We start from the raw sequence: 18,259 nt of genomic DNA, 5'->3' as shown, positions 1-18,259 counted from the left end.
GGGACCAGATGCCATGAGCTTTGTTTTCTGAATGTTGAGCTTCAAGCCAACCTTTTCACTCTCCTCTTTCACTTTCATCAAGAGGCTTTTGAGTTCCCCTTCACTTTCTGTCACAAGGGTGGTGTCATCTGCATATCTGAGGTGATGGATATTTCTCCTGGCAATCTTGATTCCAGCCTGTGCTTCTTCCAACCCAGCGTTCCTCATGATGTACTCTGCATATAAGTTAAATAAGCAGGGTGACAATATACAACCTTGACGTACTCCTTTTCCTATTTGGAACCAGTCTGTTGTTCCATGTACAGTTCTGACTGTTGCTTCCTGACCTGCATACAGGTTTCTCAAGAGGCAGGTCAGGTGGTCTGGTATTCCCATCTCTTTCAGAATTTTCCATAGTTTATTGTGATCCACACCGTCAAAGGCTTTGGCATAGTCAATGAAGCAAATAGATGGTTTTCTGGAACTCTCTTGCTTTCTCCATGATCCAGCGGATGTTGGCAATTTGACCTCTGGTGCCTCTGCCTTTTCTAAAACCTGCTTGAACATCTGGAAGTTCCCGGTTCACATATTGCTGAAGCCTGGCTTGGAGAATTTTGAGCATGACTTGACTAGCGTGTGAGATGAGTGCAATTGTGCGGTAGTTTGAGCATTCTTTGGCATTGCCTTTCTTTGGGATTGGAATGAAGACTGACCTTTTCCAGTCCTGTGGTCACTGCTGAGTTTTCCAAATTTGCTGGCATATTGAGTGCAGCACTTTCACAGCATCATCTTTCAAGATTTGAAATAGCTCAACTGGAATTCCATCACCTCCACTAGCTTTGTTTGTAGTGATGCTTTCTAAGGCCCACTTGACTTCACATTCCAAGATGTCTGGCTCTAGGTCAGTGATCACGTTATCATGATAATCTTGGTCATGAAGATCTTTTTTGTACAGTTCTTCTGTGTATTCTTGCCACCTCTTAATATCTTCTGTTTCTGTTAGGTCCATACCATTTCTGTCCTTTATGGAGCCCATCTTTGCATGAAATATTCCTTTGGAATCTCTGATTTTCTTGAACAATAACATTACACAATTCCCTGCAGGTTTGTTCATCTAGCCCTTCTGTGGGCATAGAGAAGACTCTTCTGACTTCTTTTCCCCTTAAATGGATGTCTTAACCCTAAATCTCACCCTCTATTATGTGTAATTCTTTCTTATTAGGCAGGCAGGTGAATCACATTTTGCATCACCAGCTTAATTTACATATCCTCCTCTGATCTCAACGAAAGATCTTTTGAAGACAGACCAACAGACAGCCACACACTTTTCACTGCCCCTCCCATGTCCCTGCACTCCTAACTTCTACCTTGTTTTGTCTCATGAGATTTATTATCATCTGACACACTGTATGTTCTTATTTGTTGTCAGTCTCACATCTTTGAGGTCTTCCCTGGTGGCTCAGACAGTAAAGAATCCTCCTGACAATGCAGGAGACCAGGGTTCGATCCCTGGGTAGGAAAGATCCTCTGGAGAAGGGAATGGCTCCCCTCTCCAGAATTCTTGCCTGGAAAACCCCATGGACAGAGAAGCCTGGTTTGGCTACAGTCCACAGGGTTGCAAAGAGTCAGACACAACTGAGTGACTTGACACTTCTTCACCCCTCTGGAATGTAAGTGCCATGAGGGTAGATGTTTTTGTCTGTTTTGTTCCCTGCTGTATCTCTGCAACATATAAGTGTGCCTGGCACTTACCAGGTGTTTGGTAATGTTTCACATGGAGATAGAAAGGTTGACTCTTTGTAGATATCTAATTAGGTGATTAAATAAATGTGTTATTTAATGGTGAAACCCAATAATTGGGTATCATTAATTATCAGAGTTTTGTGCTTTTTTTTCCTAAATATGAAGGTTGATTTCAAGGTAAATTGCTGTACAAGAAATGTATATTTGACTTCTGTTTCTGTAGAAGTAAAATTAACTTTTACTGTCACACATGCAGAAAAGGAATTTGCCTTAAATGTTGGGTACTAAAATATCAAATGGACTTCTTTTTCTTGTAAAGAATGTTTCAATATGCAAAACCACGTTCTTTTAGAGGTACTAAATTAATCATAAAACTGAGTAAAGGCAGAAAGAGTGGTCTATTTTAAGGATTCCATTTTAGTGATATCTAAGCTAATAGAATTACTTTTTAAAGAAATTGTAATAATTTATAAAATGTCTGCTAGCTGGAAGTATGTCATTTGTAGCTTAATTCAAGTTCTTAAAATATTATCACGAGGCAGCCTAGGGAAAAGAACATTGTGATAACATACAGGTTTTCACTGTTAGCATGTTGTAAGGTAAGAAAACGTGTCTAATACATGAAAGCATTGTAGTGTGATTTTTGTAGTAAAGAACAGACTCTTCGCGTCAAATGACCTGTGTTTGATTTCTGGCTCTACCATTTACTATTTATATGACTTTGGGCAGGTAACTCTCACTGTGCCTCAGTTTGCTCATAGGATTGTTATGGTTTAAATGTGTTTAAAAACATGCTGTCCGGTTTTGGGGTTTTTCTCCAGTGCTCTTTAAGATGTTTCTCTGCTATCTTATTACTTGTGTTGTTTCCAACAAATCTGTCATTCTTTGCTTCTGTCTTTTTTCTTGGGCTGTTTTTATGATTTTTTTCTTTTTTTATAATTTTAGTTGTAATTGAAGGATAATTGCCTTACAGTATGATGTTGGTTTCTGCCAAACATCAGCACGAATCAGCCATAGGTAGACGTATGTCCCCTCCCTCATGCACCTCCCTCCCCACCCTACCTCCCTGGGTTGTTACAGAGCCCAGGTTTGAGTTCCCTGAGTCATACAGCAAATTCCCATTGGCTGCGTATCTTACGTATGGTGGTGTGTGTCCCTGTCACCCCTGCACACATCCCACCCTCTCCTCCCTTCCCCGCGTCTGTGTCTGTAAGTGTGTTCTCTCTCTCTGGGTCTCCTTTGCTGCCCCGCACACAGGTTCATCAGTACTGTCCTTCTGGATTCCATGTATATGCATTAGTATCTGATACTTGTTTTTCTGACTTACTTCACTCTGTATGATAGGCCCTAGGTTCATCCACCTCATTAGAACTGACTCGAATGTGTCCCTTTTTATAGCTGACGATTTTTTCTGTATCATTGGTTTTGAGTCTTTTCATCATGATGTGCCTTAGTGTCCTTTTCTTCATGTTTCTTGATGAAGGGCCAATGAGACCTTCCTGGATCTGCAGATTTTCCTGAACTTCTTGTTGTCCAACATCTCAGCTTTTTTGGCTATTTCATGTTTAAAGCGAAAGAGTGTAACTGGTCTGTCTCCTGTATTACATCTTGACCAGGGTAAGAAGCTCTAGGATTCTTCTTAAACATTAAGGTATGTATTTCATGGAATTTTGGAGATAGTAAGGCGTTGAGTATTGTTAGTATTGCCTCTGGAATTCTATAAGGTAAACAGTTATTTCTACTTGATAGGCAATGTAGACTTCATGGAATTGAGAATCAAATAGGTTGGTGTTCAGATATCACATATGGCACTTACTAGCTTTGTGACCCTGAGCTTGCCTTTGAACCTTTTTTAGCTTCAGCCTTGTCATCTGCAGCATGGGAATGTTAGTTTTCTTTTCTGGTTATTACAAGGATAGATAGAAATTTATGTAAAGAGATTGGTCTGTTGCCTGTAGTCAATAAATGACTACTCTTAAAATTCTTCCCCTTCCCCATCCTCTTGCAAAGGGAGATATAAAGTAATCTAGTCATCCTAACAACAGGGCCTGTTTTTAATCAGAGGTATTAAATGTTTGAAATTCTTTCTAGCAAATTTTAAATAGGACTTCCTGTTGTGATGACTGCATACTTACACATGTAACTTACTTGATGCAGATATGACCACAGTTAATCATAACATGGACAACACTCAACCAGTTAGCAAAAGCTGACTCACAGCCAAAGTGATCATCCTAGTCTACTGCAAGTGAGTACAGACACCAATGCTGGAAGCAGACCCCACTGACTACAGCAAGAAGTAACAGTTGTTACTGTGGCAGAAGAGCTACGAGAAGCAAAAGCACAATCGGGAAGAATCCATAGTTATTGAGGCCGTTGCTCTACAGTCAACAGTGATCCAAGTCATCAACAAAAGACTGAAATCGGGTTCATTATTCTTAGTTTAGGAAGAGAATTGTGCAGTGTAGTTTAGAAAGATTTATATCTGTAAGTTTATTTTTAAGAAATGTTGACCATTAAAGGAGTTATACTGGTTGAATAGAAAAAGTCTTAGTTGCTCAGTCGTGTCTGACTTTAAGTGACCAGTGCACTGTAGCCCACCAGGCTCCTCTGTTCATGGAGTTCTCCAGTTAGGAATTCTGGAGTGGGTTTCCATTACCTACACTAGGGGATCTTCCCACCGGGATCGAACCTGGGTCTCCTGCACTGCAGGCAGATTCTTTACATGGGAGCCACCAACGAAAACCCTGGGTTGAATAGAAAATTTATTAAATCAAATATCTAATCCCTTGATGAGTCTGAGTGAGTTTCTGCTGTACATGTTCTTATTGTTGTTTAGTCATTGAGTTGTGTCTAACTCTTTGCGACCCCAAGAACTGCAGCACACCAGGCTTCCTTGTCCTTCACTATCTCCCAGAGTTTGCCCAAGCTCATGTCTGTTGACTCAGTGATGGCATCCAACTGTCTCATCCTCTGTCGTCACCTTCTCCTCCTGCCCCAAATCTTTCCTAGCATCAGGCTCTTTTCCAATGAGTCACCTCTTCAAATCAGATGGCCAAAGTATTGGAGCTTCAGTATCCATCTTTCAGTGAATATTCAGGATTGATTTCCTTTAGGATTGACTGGTTTGATATCCTTGCTGTCCAGGAGACTCTCAAGAGTCTTCTCCAGCACCATAGTTTGAAAAAAAATTCAGTTTTTCTGTGCTCAGTCTTCTTTATGGTCCAACTCTCTCATATGTACATGACGACTGGAAGATAACATAGCTTTGACTATATGGAGAGCTTTGTCAGCAAAATGATGTCTCTGCTTTTTAATATGCTTTCTAGGTTTGTCATAGCGTTTCTTCCAAGGAGCAAGCGTCTTTTAATTTCATGGCTGCAGTCATTTTGGAGCCCAAGAAAATAAAATCTGCCCATTTCCTCTTTTTCCTTCATCTGTTTGCCATAAAATGATGGAACTGGATGCCATGATCTTTGTTTTTTGAATGTTGAGTTTTAAGCCAGCTTTTTCATTTTTCTCTTACACTTTCATCAAGAGGCTCTTTAGTTCCTCTTTGCTTTCTGCCATAAGGGTGATTTTGCATATCTGAGGTTATTGATATCTTTTCAGGCAATCTTAATTCCAGCTTATGATTCATCCTTTTGACATTTCACATGATTTACTCTGCATAAAAGGTAAATAAGCAGGGTGACAATAGACAGCTTTGATGTATGTCTTTCCTAACTTTGAATCAATCCATTATTCCCTCTCCGATCCTAACTTGCTTCTTGACCTGCGTACAGACTTCACAGGAGCCAGGTAAAGTGATCTGGTATTCCCATCTCTTGAAGAATTTTCCACAGTTTGTGATCCACACAGTCAAAGGCTTTAGTGTAGTCGGTGAAGCAAAAGTAGATGTTTTTCTGGAATTCCCTTGCTGTCTCTATGATCCAGTGGGTGCTGGCAATTTGATCTCTGGCGCCTTTGCCTTTTCTAAGTCAAGCTTGTATATCTGGAAGGTCTTGGTTCACATACTGTTGAAGTCTAACTTGAAGGATTTTGAGGATGACCTTGCTGCCATGTGAAATGAGTGCAGTTGTGTGGTAGTTTGAGCATTCTTTGGCATTGCCTTTTTGGGATTGGAATGAAAGCTGGCCTTTTTCAGTCCTGTGGCCCCTGCTGTGCTCAGTCTCTCAGTCATGTGCAACTCTGCATCCCCCTGGTGGACTGTAGCCCTCCAGGCTCCTCTCTCCATGGGATTTTCCTGGCAGGAAGACTGGAGTGGGTTGCCATTTCCTTCTCCAGGGCCACCTCTGAGTTTTCCAAATTTGCTGGCATATTGAGTGCAACACTTAAACAGCATCATCTTTTAGGATTTTAAATAGCTCAGTTGGAATTCTGTCACTTCCACTAGCTTTGTTTGTAGTAATGCTTCCTAAGGGCTACTTGACTTCACACTCCAGGATGTCTGGCTCTAGGTAAGTGATCACACCATCGTGGTTATCTGGGTCATTAAGACCTTTATTGTATAGTTCTTCTGTGTATTCTTGCCACCGTGTCTTTAATATCGTCTGCTTCTTTTAGATCCATCCATACTGTTTCTGTTCTTCGTACTGCCCATCTTTTCGTGAAATGTTTCTTGGTATCTCCAATTCTCTTGAAGAGATCCCTAGTCTTTCCTATTGTTTTGTTTCTTTACATTGATCGCTGAGGAAGGCTTTCTTGTCTCCTTGTTCTCTGGAACTCTGCATTCAGTTGAATATATCTTTCCCTTTCTCCTTTGCCTTTCTCTTCTCAACTATTTGTAAAGCTGTCTCATACAACCACTTTTGTCTTCTTGCATTTCTTTTTTGGGGGGATGGTTTTTGTTATCACCTCCTTACATTTTTATGAACCTCCAACCCACACACTGGAGAACAATAATACCAAAGAAGTTCTTAGACTGTTGCAAATGTTCTAGGCCCCACATCAGGCTTCCCAACCTGGGAATCTGGCAAAGGGAATGGGAATCCCCAGGGAATCTGACTTTGGGGTCTATGGGATTTGATTATAGAACTTCCACAGGACTAGGGAAAACAGACTCTTGGAGGGTGCATTCAAAACCTTGTGCACAGTGGGTCCCAGGGGAAAGAAACAGTTAACCCCATGAGAGACTGAGCTAGACCTGCCTGTGAGTGTGTGAGGGTCTCCTGTGGAGGCACGGGTCAGCAGGAGCATTGGCAGAAGCCATCCTGGAAGGTACGTATTGGCATAAGTCCTTTTGGAGGTCACCTTTAGCCCTACCATAGAGCCTGTAGGCTCTAGAACTGGACTGCCTCTAAAGGCAGGGTGCACAGCCCCACCCATCAGCAGAAAAAGATTTAGTGAGCATGGCCCTGCCCGCCAGAGCAAGACCCAGTCCCTCGGGAAGCTTGTACAAGCCTTTTATCCTCATCCATCGGAGGGCAGACAGAAGAAGCAAGAAGTACAATCCCACAACCTCCAGAATGAAAACCGCAGTCACAGAAAGCTAACCAAAATGGTCACATGGGTCATAGCTTTGTGTGACTCAATGAAGCTGTAAGCCATGCCATTCAAGGCCTCCCAAAACAGACGGGTCATGGTGGAGAACTCTTAAAACCGTGGTCCACTGGAAAACGGAGTGGCAAATCACTTCAGTATTCTTGCCTCGAGAACCTCAAAGGCACTATGTGACAGGTTAGAAAGAAGGTAGTATTACTGGGCTGTGTAATTACTGCTTAGCCCACTGTACAATGTTGGCGGTCAAGAGCCCCACACCATGAGAAAGTAAAAGTGAAGTCGCTCAGTCGTGTCGGACTCTTTGCAACTCCATGGACTGCAGCCTATCACGCTTCTCCGTCCATGGGATTTTCCAGGCAGGAGTACTGCCTAGAAAGATCTTCCCGACCCAGGGATTGAACCTGGGTCTCCTGCATTGTAAGCAGATGCTTTACCGTCTGAGCCACCAGGGAAGTCACCGTGAGAAGGTGGCGTAAAACATGTAAAATGGCTGTTAGTTTTTGCCCTGAAGGAATTTATAAATGGGCATAGGTTCTAGAAATTGCACAAATTCTTTCCTCATCAAATTAGATCACCAGCAAACTACCTAGTTAAGACCATAGCTTCCCCTCCACCACCACCCCCCTTCCCCCCCACCCCCCATGACACACACATGCAGGACAGCATTCACTAAGTACTTGTAAGAGGAGAGTGATTTTTAGGTGACTGTGAAGAACACTTCTGCATTTGTTTTCTTAGTTGTATCAAAGACATTCTCTATTTCTTCCTTGTACCCTTTATAGAACTTAATACCAGAAAGGTACATGTTGTCTCTTGGAAACCGGCTGTAATTACTTCCAACACTGAGTAAAAATGATATAGTTCAGAATGTTGGCTGCAGGATCTAACATTTCTAGGATTGGTACAATGTAAAGCTCTCAAAATCTACATACTTTGTATGCTTCCCTTATCACAGTTTGCTTTTCTTCTTTTACAGACTTATTTAATGAATGCTTTTTACTCAAAGCTTGCTTATGTGTCGTTTTGGAAAAATATAGGATTGAAAATGGTAGAACAATTTGAGTGTCTGTAAAAATACTCATTTGGCTGTCATTAGTGCCTGCACAGATCATCAGTGGTGCCTTTGAGGTCAATATGAGGCAACACACTCCCAGAGTTCTGAGGTGTAACAGGCTCCAGTATTGTTCCTGAAGGGCTGTAATGGGGATCTGTCCCACCCTTTTGTCATTCCTCAAATATCACTATGATAATGCAAACATTTTCTTCTATTATTAGTTGATTACGAGGTCTTTCTGTGTCATTGCTGATTATCATTAGGTGTTGAAATGGCTGCTGTCCATAATCATACTGTCATTTCTGTTTGTACAACATTTTTTTTCTTCCTCATTGCTCAGGGCCTTCACATAAAGCTGTGAACAGCAGCATTCATTCCTTCTGCAGTGGAGGGTGGCAAAGGGAAAGTTTGAGCTACAGAGTCATCCTGAAAAAAGTAGACCTCTTAAAGAAAGAACAGGAGGACTTGGTGTGTCATTGACTGACACATAAGCCAGAAGGGGAATCCAAAAAAAATAGCAACTTTAAACTTGGGAAAGGAAGGTAAATGTGTGTTTTTACCAGTTTCCTGGTATGTTGTTGTGTGTGTCAAGGTGGAAAATAATATTTCATACATGGTTGAAGTTATCAGAGCATGTAAATTAATGCCACAGAGCCAAATTTACATTGTTTTGTTTTAGCCTTAATTACTAATTAATTACTTCATTACTTTCTCTATATTGACATTGTGAAACATAAGCTTTTAATTCTGCCTCTTTGTTTTTGGTATGCTTATTTGTTTTTTAATTATGTGAAGCATAATTACAGAAGAAAATTTAATGTTCTTCATTGATGGTAAATTCTATCATTAAATATAATTTTTATACGGTAAAAGCCTGTCCTGTGGAGAGAGATATCTCCCTTTTTTTGTAGTATGTCTAAGTTGTTATATTTTCTAAGTTTGTCTGGAACTCATCAGATTCAGTTCAGTTCAGTTCAGTCGCTCAGTCGTGTCCGACTCTCCACGACCCCATGAATCACAGCACTCCAGGCCTCCCTGTCCATCACCAACTCCCGGAGTTCACTCAAACTCATGTCCACAGAGTCGGTGATGCCATCCAGCCATCTCATGTGACGAGTTGACTCATCAGATTAAGTTTTAGCAAATCATAAATAATCCATAAGTATATTAATAATATCAGAGGTATGCAATTATTTTTGCTAAACAGATCAAACTAGATGATTCCCATAATTTAAAGTGTTTAGCCTCTAATCAGCATATGCATTTCAGCTACGTGTTTCTCCAGCATTACATGTGTAATTGACTTATCAGTGAAATAAATCTCTGCAAGTTTCTGGACCTTTCAAATTTTAGGGACCCCCAAATATCATGGGCTAGGAGAGGAGTTTTCCAGCTTCATAGAAAACGGAATGCCATTTGATCCTTCACTTATTCATTCACTTGTCAAATACATATATAAATCACCTACTGTGCGCTGTTGCAGCCGCAGGGGATATTAAGGTAGATAAGAAACAGGTGCCCTTAAGGGGCCTCTGTTGTTATAGGGGAAAGAAACCTGTATATACATGATTACAATACACAGCGCTGTAAAGAAGCGTGTGCAAGGCGCATTGTTGACCCAGAGGTGTGAGTGAGCTACAGCTAGGTGCCTTGGTCCATGCCCCCTCCATGGCTTCTGCGATGGTGCTTTCATCCTTCCTCAGTTGCCTGAATTAGTCAGAGGAGAGTTAGAGAATTCAGCTTTAATTGAGCTAGAGAAGATCCAGGGGATGCTAAGGGCAAAAATTCCTTGAATTGGAGCCAAGGTTCTCTGAGTTCCCTGAACTGAGATTTAATGTGGGAAGAGGGTCACCTTTTGCTTTTGTAATATATTTTATTTTTTTAACTTTTTATTTTATATTGGAGAATAGCCAGTAACAATGTTGTAATAGTTTTAGGTGGATAGCAAAGGGACTCAGCCATACATACATACATGTCTCCATTTTCCCCAACTCCCCTCCCATCCAGGCTGCCAGTAACATTGAGCAGAGTTCCCTGTGCTATACAGTAGAGGGACCTTGTGGTTATCCACTTTAAAGATTGCAGTGTGTACATGTCGATACCAAACTCCCTAACTATCTTCCCTGCACTGTTCTTTAGATGTGCTTGTTTTCATTGATTTTACTCTCTTGCATGTTAACTTTATAAGCTCGTGGATTGCATCCGTCTGTTGTTTTTTTACTAAGGACTTCAAGAATCAAGTTTTGTTTTGAGTCTAGGGCACTTATCACAGTGCACGTTTATAGATGGCTTACCTCTAAGGCTCCTTTTAGTTAGGTGCCAACACTTCAGTACTATGAGAGCATTTCTCAAGGTGTGATGCTAAGGTGGAGGAGAAGGAGGGACAAAAAGATAAAGGAAAGAAGTCCTTCTCTTTTTTACTCAGAAAAACTGAAGAACAGAAGGACGACAAAGAAAGGAAGGTAGAAATTGGCCAGCAAGTAGCTTTTGTTAAAACATGCAGGATAATTCATTAGGTTGAAAGTGCCTGTGTATCAAAATTACTTCAGTAGCGCTCTGGTCAAGGGAGTGTCTCAGAGTGCCGCGTATAGCTTGGCAGTGACACATGACTTTTCTGCTTGGTTGAGTCTACTCGCAGATTTAGTTAAAGATCTTAGTAATATGTAGAATCCTTTGTATGTACTTAAGATATAAAGATTTAGTTAAAGTAAGTTCATCTTTGATATGATTTCTGCTAATTCTCAGTATTTCATTATAATCTCTTTAGTCTCCATTTGTTAGTCAGTTTTTTTATTGACATATAGTTGACTTATACAGTTTTGATTTCTGCTGTTCCTTTATGGTTTTGCATAGAACATTGAATATAGGTCTCTGTGCTTTATGGTTGTTAGTCACCAAGTCACATCTGGACCTTTTGTGACCCCATGAACTATAGCCTGGTAGACTTCTCTGTCCATGGGATTTCCCAGGCAAGAATACTGGAGTAGGTTGCCATTTTCTTCTCCAGTGCTGTATAGCAGGATCTTGTTTATTCATCCTGTATATACAAGCTTATATCTGCTAACCCAAACCTCCTACTTGATCCTTCCTGAATCTCCTCCTCCCTGGCAGCCACCAGTCTGTCCTCTGATCCAAGATTCTGTTTCTGTTTCATAGATAAATTCATTTGTGTTGTTTTTTAGATTCCGTGTATATGTGATATCATATGATATTTGCCTTTCTGTTTCTGACTTATTTCACTTAGTATTGATAATCTCTAGTTGCCTCCGTGTTACTGCAATGGCATTTTTTCCTTCTTTTTCTAATAGCTGAGTAATATTCCATCGTAGAGAAGGAATTGGCAGCCTACTCCGATATTCTTGCCTGGAGAACCCAATGGACAGAGGAGCCTGCAGACTGCAGTCAGTGGGATCACAAAGAGTCCGACTTAGTGGCTGAACAACAATGATATTCCATTGTACATATGTATCACATCTTTATCCATTCATTTGTCAGTGGACAGCAGGTTGTTTCACATCTTGGTATTGTGAATAGTGCCACTGAAAACATTAGGGGACATGTTCAGTTCAGTCACTCAGTCATGTCCGACTCTTTGCAACCCCATGAACTGCAGCACGCCAGGCCTCCCTGTCCATCACCAACTCCCGGAGCCCACCCAAACCCTTGTCCATCGAGTCGGTGATGCCATCCAGCCATCTCATCCTCTGTCGTCCCCTTCTCCTCCTGCCCTCAATCTTTCCCACCATCAGGGTCTTTTCAAATGAGTCAGCCCTTCGCATGAGGCGGCCAAAGTATTGGAGTTTCAGCTTCAACATCAGCCCTTCCAATGAACACCCAGGACTGATCTCCTTTGGAATGGACTGGTTGGATCTCCTTGCAGTCCAAGGGACTCTCAAGAGTCTTCTCCAGCACCACAGTTCAAAAGCATCAATTCTTCGGCACTCAGCTTTCTTTATAGTCCAACTCTCACATCCATACATGACCACTGGAAAAACCATAGCCTTGACTAGATGGACCTTTGTTGGCAAAGTAATGTCTCTGCTTTTTAATGTGCTGTCTAGGTTGGTCATAACTTTCCTTCCAAGGGGTAAGTGTCTTAATTTCATGGCTGCAGTCACCATCGGCAGTGATTTTGGAGTCCCCGAAAATAAAGTCAGCCACTGTTTCCACTGTTTCCCCATCTACTTCCCATGAAGTGATGGGACCAGATGCCATGATCTTCGTTTTCTGAATGTTGAGCTTCAAGCCAACTTTTTCACTCTTTTCTCTCACTTTCATCAAGAGGCTCTTTAGTTCTTCACTTTCTGCCATAAGGGTGGTGTCATCTGCATATCTGAGGTTATTGATATTTCTCCCGGAAATCTTGATTCCAGCTTGTGCTTCTTCCAGCCCAGCGTTCCTCATGATGTACTCAGCATATAAGTTAAATAAGCAGGGTGACAATATACAGCCTTGACGTACTCCTTTTCCTATTTGGAACCAGCCTGTTCCATGTCCAGTTCTAACTTGCTTCCTGACCTGCATACAGGTATCTTTTTTAATTACAGTTTGTGTCCAGGAGTGGGTTTGCTGGATCATTTGGTAATTCTGTTCTTAATTTTCTAAGGTACCTCTGTACTGTTTTCCACAGTGACTTACATTCCCACCAACTGTATAGAAAGAAGGGTTCCCTTTTCTCCACACCCTCTCCAGCATTTGTTATTTAAAGACTTTTTAATGATGGCTATTCTGACCAATGTGAAGTGGTACCCATTGTAGTTTTGTGTTTCTCTAATAATTAGCAATATTGAGCATCTTTTCTTGTGCCTGTTAGCCATCTGTTTGTCTTTGTAGAAATGTCTATTTAGTTCTCCTGCCCATTTTTGATTGGGTTTTTTGTTATTGTTGGGTTGTATGAGCTGTTTGTATATTTTGGAAATTAAGTTCTGCAGTTGCATTGCTTGCAAATATTTTCTCCCATTCTGTAGGCTGTATTTTTGTTTTGTTTATGATTTCCTTTGCTGTGTAAAAGATTGTAAGTTTGATTAGATCCCATTTGTTTATTTTTGCTTTTATTTCTGTTGCCTTGGGAGACTACTTAGTCTCCAGCTTAAAAACGCAGGAGTTCAGTTTTTGCTAAATCTATACCAAAATACAAGTCATCCTGAGGGTCAAAATTATGTCAATATTTGTGATGTTATAGGCTATTGTTATACTACTATCTGCCGCCATTCCCAGTCATTCTTATGTGTTGAAAATTAAACACCACAGTTGTCTGTTGCAGTGGACGCAGCATGCTATTAGTTCGTTAATGATCATTCTTAGTCTCTGACTTTTCATATTGATTTAATGGTGCACAGATTTGGTGGGAAAAAAAATTAATTCCACTGTTCTCCAAAGTGTATAAGCTCATTTTATTGACCTTTTTGTAAACTAGATGCTTTCTGATGCAGCACCTGGAAAACTGAGAATCGTCCATGGAGATGTCTTGACGTTTAAGATAGAAAGGGCTTTTCCAGAAAGTCTCCAAAGACGGTGGGAGGATGGTAAGTGTCTTTGGGTTGGTTTTCTTATTTTCTTTTGTAATTGTTTAGATTACAAATATTTGTATTATTTGTCATACATTATCAACATTTATTATATACTTATATTAAAATTAGATAAATAGGTAAGGTGCATTGCAATTTTTTCTGCTTTTCACTTTCTTCCAAAATAAAAATCAAATTGCTTTTTCTTCATCCAAATTTATCTGATACTAATATTTTTCAAATATTTTGGGGTCTGTTTATATAAACTTGCCATTTTTATGATACCATACAAAGATGGAATGAACTAGAAAGTGTTTTCCAAATGGTGAAAAAAGTGTTTTGGTGAACCAAGCCATACCCCCACCTTTCTTTTGACTTTATTTCCTCTGTCTTTTACATTCAGGAACCTTCCAAAGCACTCTTCATTCATGGACAGTTTATTGGGTACCTGCTATGTGTCAGCTCCTTGGAACACGCAGAAGTGTTTCTTGCCCATAAAACCCCCTCAAAGCAGCTGGAAGAGCGATTTGGGGGTGCTTCCACAGCTGCCCTTGAGTCTCTCGCTGCTCCACACCAGGCTCCTTCAGAGTGGCTGACTCTGCCCGTCTCCCCCTTCCAACCAGCTCTTCTCAGTGACCACCTTCAGTTTTCTGCCCTGCCCAGCCAGTCACAGACAACATGGATGACTCACCTAACTGCCTGCCACAAACCTTCTCAAAGTTCCCCAGTGTTTAACTGTTACTCTCATCTAGAAGATTTCTCTGCTTCTGTTTTTCCTCATACCAGGCCCACCTATTCTTCCTTTCACCTTGTTTTGAGCTTTCTCTAACTTTGCTAGTGGTTATTTTTCCACCCACATCTTAAATCTTGTTTCTCCTGCCATGACTTCACTTACCACGTATATATTGTACACAATCTTCACGTCCAGCCTGTATCCCCTTCCTGGGCATAAGACAGAGTCACTGGTGTTCCATAGGAACTTTGACCTCATGTCCCAGGCTAAATAAATGATCTTTTCCCTCAAACTAATTCTTTTTCATGTTTTCCTAAGCCAAAACCTGGAGACTTTAACTGAATACTAATTAGGTGGGTTTGTTTTCCTTCAATTCAAAGCTGATTGTGAGCAAACATTGCTTCTGAAGAATAAATGGACTGAAAAATAGTCAGCTATTATCTTTTTGTATGCTTTTGTTTGATGCTATTAATACCCAGTTTGATTTTACTCTTAACTAAAATTGTATTCATAATACATTGATGAAATAATCATACCAAGTTTTTTCTTATGCTAACCAGATCCTCCAAATGTACATATTATTGGAAATCTGCCTTTTAGTGTATCAACCCCACTGATTATCAAATGGCTTGAAAATGTTTCTCAAAGAAATGGACCATTCACATATGGTAGAACCCGGATGATGTTGACTTTTCAAAAGGAAGTGGCAGAGGTAAGTTTTAACTTTTTCTGGTTGTTTTATCACAAGATCAGATTACCAGAACAAAATAAAAAGAATATTATCAGTTTGGAGTTGAGAAAGGTAAGGGGGTTGGGTGTCTCATTATTCAATATATAGACTTCGGCTCACATAAGCCTGCTAGGCATTCCCATGACTGGAGTGTTCCAAGTTTGTTTCTAAAAAGTAAACCCTCAGAGCAGTGAAAGCAGTTTTTGAAGCAAAGAGGTTTAAGGAGGGAATCTGCAGGCTATAAGCAGTTATTTTTTATGACATATGAATATAAACGAGTGTATCATGTATATTCACGGCTTTGTGTGTGTATGGCTTAATCAAGAACAGCCGAATCCCCACCACCCAAGTCAAATTGTTGTTATTCAGTTGCATCTGACTCTTTGCAACCCCATGCACTGGAGCACACCAGGCTTTCCTGTCCTTCACAATCTCCTGGAGTTTGCTCAAACTCATGTCCATTGAATTGGTGATACCATACAACCATCTCATCCTCCGTCATCCTCTGTGGTATTGACCATCTAATGATGTCCATGTATAGCGTCATCTCTTGTGTGGTTGAAAGAGGGTATTTGCTATGACCAGTGTGTTCTCTTGGCAAAATTGTTAGCCTTTGCCCTGCTTCATTTTGTACTCCAAGGCCAAACTTGCCTGTTATTCCAGATCTCTTGACTTCCTACTTTTGCATTCCAGTCCCCTGTGATAAAAATGACAACTTTTTTTGGTGTTAGTTCTAGAAGATCTTGTAGGTCTTCAGAGAACCCTTCAGCTTCTTTGGCATTAGTAGTTGGGGCATAGACTTGATTACTATAATATTTAAATTGTTTGCCTTGGAAATGAAGGATCATTTCTGATTCTTCTGATGAAGGAAATGAAATATCATTCTGTCATATTTGAGACTGCATTCAAGTACTGCATTTCAGATTCTTTTGTTGACTGTGAGGGCTACTCCATTTCTTCTATTCCTTAGAAATGGAGTAGTATATTTGCCCACAGTGATAAATATAATGGTCATCTGAATTAAATTCACCCATTCACATCCATTTTAGTTCACTGATTCCTAAAATGTTGATGTTTCCTCTTGCCATCTCCTGTTTGACCACATCCAGTTTATCTTGATTCATGGACCTAGCATTCCTGGTTCCTGTGCAGTACTCTCGTTTACAGCATCAGACATTACTTTCACCACCAGTCACATCCACAGCTGGGCGTCGTTTCCCCTTTGGCTCAGCCTCTTCATTCCTTCTGGAGTTATTTCTCTGCTCTTCTCCAGTAGCATATTGCACACCTACCAACCGAGGGGGTTCTTCTTTCAGCGCCATACCTTTTTGCCTTTTCATACTCTTCATGGGGTTCTCAAGGCGAGAATGCCAAGGTGGTTTGCCATTTCCTTCTCCAGTGGACCACGTTTTGTCAGTAGTCTCCACCATGACCTGTCCATCTGGGTGGCCCTACACAGAGTGGCTCATAGTTTAAGTTGCACAAAGCTGTGGTCCATGTGATCATTTTGGTAAGTTTTCTGTGATTGTGGTTTTCATTCTGTCTGCCCTCTGATGGATGAGGGCAAGAGGCTTGTGGAAGCTTCCCAATGAGAGGGACTAGCTGTGGTTTGGAAAACTGGGTCTTGCTCTGCCATGCTCAGTAAATCTTTAATCCAACTAACGTCTTTAATCCCATTAAATCGTTAAATCCAGTTAAAGTTAATAATTAGATTACTAACATCTCTGACACCCTCTTGTATGCCTCTTTCTGATTGCACCTCCTGTTCCCCACCCACTACCAGGATAATCTATACCATAGTTTGCAATTTATTACTCCCTACATAGTTTATCAGATTCTTACCTGTATAGTAATATATTTCAGTTTTGTCCATTTTTCACCTTTATACAAATGGGTTCATACGGTGTATATTCTTTTTATCCTGATCTGCTCATGTTGTCCATAGCTGTAGCTTATTTATACTGCTATTTACTATCCACTGACTGTTGATCTGTCAGGCTTATCTGTCTGTTTTCCTGTTTGGGGAAAACCCCGCATTAGTTTCAGTGTTTCATCATTACAGACAAACAGCCAGGAACATTCTTACGCTGAGCTCAGCAGTGCACACGGGCGCGATGACTCGGGCACAGACCTCAGTGCTGGGTCGTAAGGCCGCAGCTGCAGATTCGCCGCTCGTCTGCAGTGTCTCCTCTCTCGATAAGTGTACTTTCCCTTTCAGATTCTGTACTTTTATCTCTAAAAGTTCCGTTTCAGTCTTACCCTGTCTTCCCTTTCTCTCATGTTTGTGCTGTCCTTGGCATCCTTATGCATATGTGTAATATTTGTAATAGCTGTTTTAAGATCTTTGCCAGCTAATTCCATTACCTCTGTCCTTTCTGTACTATTTTACCAGTTGATGTTTCCCACCCTCTTTGTTCTGGGTCCAGTTTTTCTGCTTTGCAAGCCTGGTAATTTTTGTTACAATAGTGGCTGTTGTGAGGCTTGGTTTTTTTTTTCCCATGTTGTTGAGGGTCAGATTTTGTTGTATAGGGTTGAGTGATGGGTTTTGTTCTGGCACATAGATAAAGTACTTGCAGATGGGTTTGAGGTTTGCTTTTCAAGCTTTGTTATGATGGGTCCAAAGCAGCCTTTGATCTGGGGCTAAGTCCTACTACTAAGCCGTGGTGTTTCTGAGGAAGCCACCCTGTGTCCTGTGTATTTCATGGGCTCTCTACTTTAGCTGTTGGGAATGCAGACTATTTCCAGCCCTGTATGAGCTCCATTTTGTCCGACAGCTTTCCAGTGGTACTTTGTCCAGCCTCCCTGGCCTTGAAGAGTTAACCTCATACACCCCTTGCTGATCCTTGCTCTGCCAAAGACTTGAAAGGGAGTGTGTCTCTACTCACTCCTTTCCTGTCTCTACCTCCTTCCCTGAGACCTCTCCAGCTCTGTGTTCCCCTTCTCCAGTAGCCTGCCCCGCAGATTCTAGCTGCCTTGGCCTCCCAGAACTTCAGCCTCTGTCTCCTTAACTC

General features: G+C 41.0%; 1 protein-coding gene across 1 annotated transcript in view; it reads left to right on the top strand.

The window, feature by feature from the left end:
- TFB1M (transcription factor B1, mitochondrial) overlaps positions 1-18,259 on the top strand; it is a 61,468-nt gene that overhangs the window by 6,040 nt on the left and 37,169 nt on the right. Inside the window, 2 exon segments of the mRNA XM_055433877.2 lie at positions 13,695-13,803; positions 15,079-15,230. Coding sequence (XP_055289852.2) covers positions 13,695-13,803; positions 15,079-15,230 — 261 coding nt within the window.

The sequence above is a fragment of the Moschus berezovskii genome, chromosome 10, assembly GCF_049115385.1.
Source record: "Moschus berezovskii isolate FMDL1 chromosome 10, NW_MosBer_1.0, whole genome shotgun sequence".
Classification (NCBI taxonomy): domain Eukaryota; kingdom Metazoa; phylum Chordata; class Mammalia; order Artiodactyla; family Moschidae; genus Moschus; species Moschus berezovskii.
Note: the sequence above shows the minus strand (reverse complement) of the source record. Positions and strands in the feature narration are given on the sequence as shown.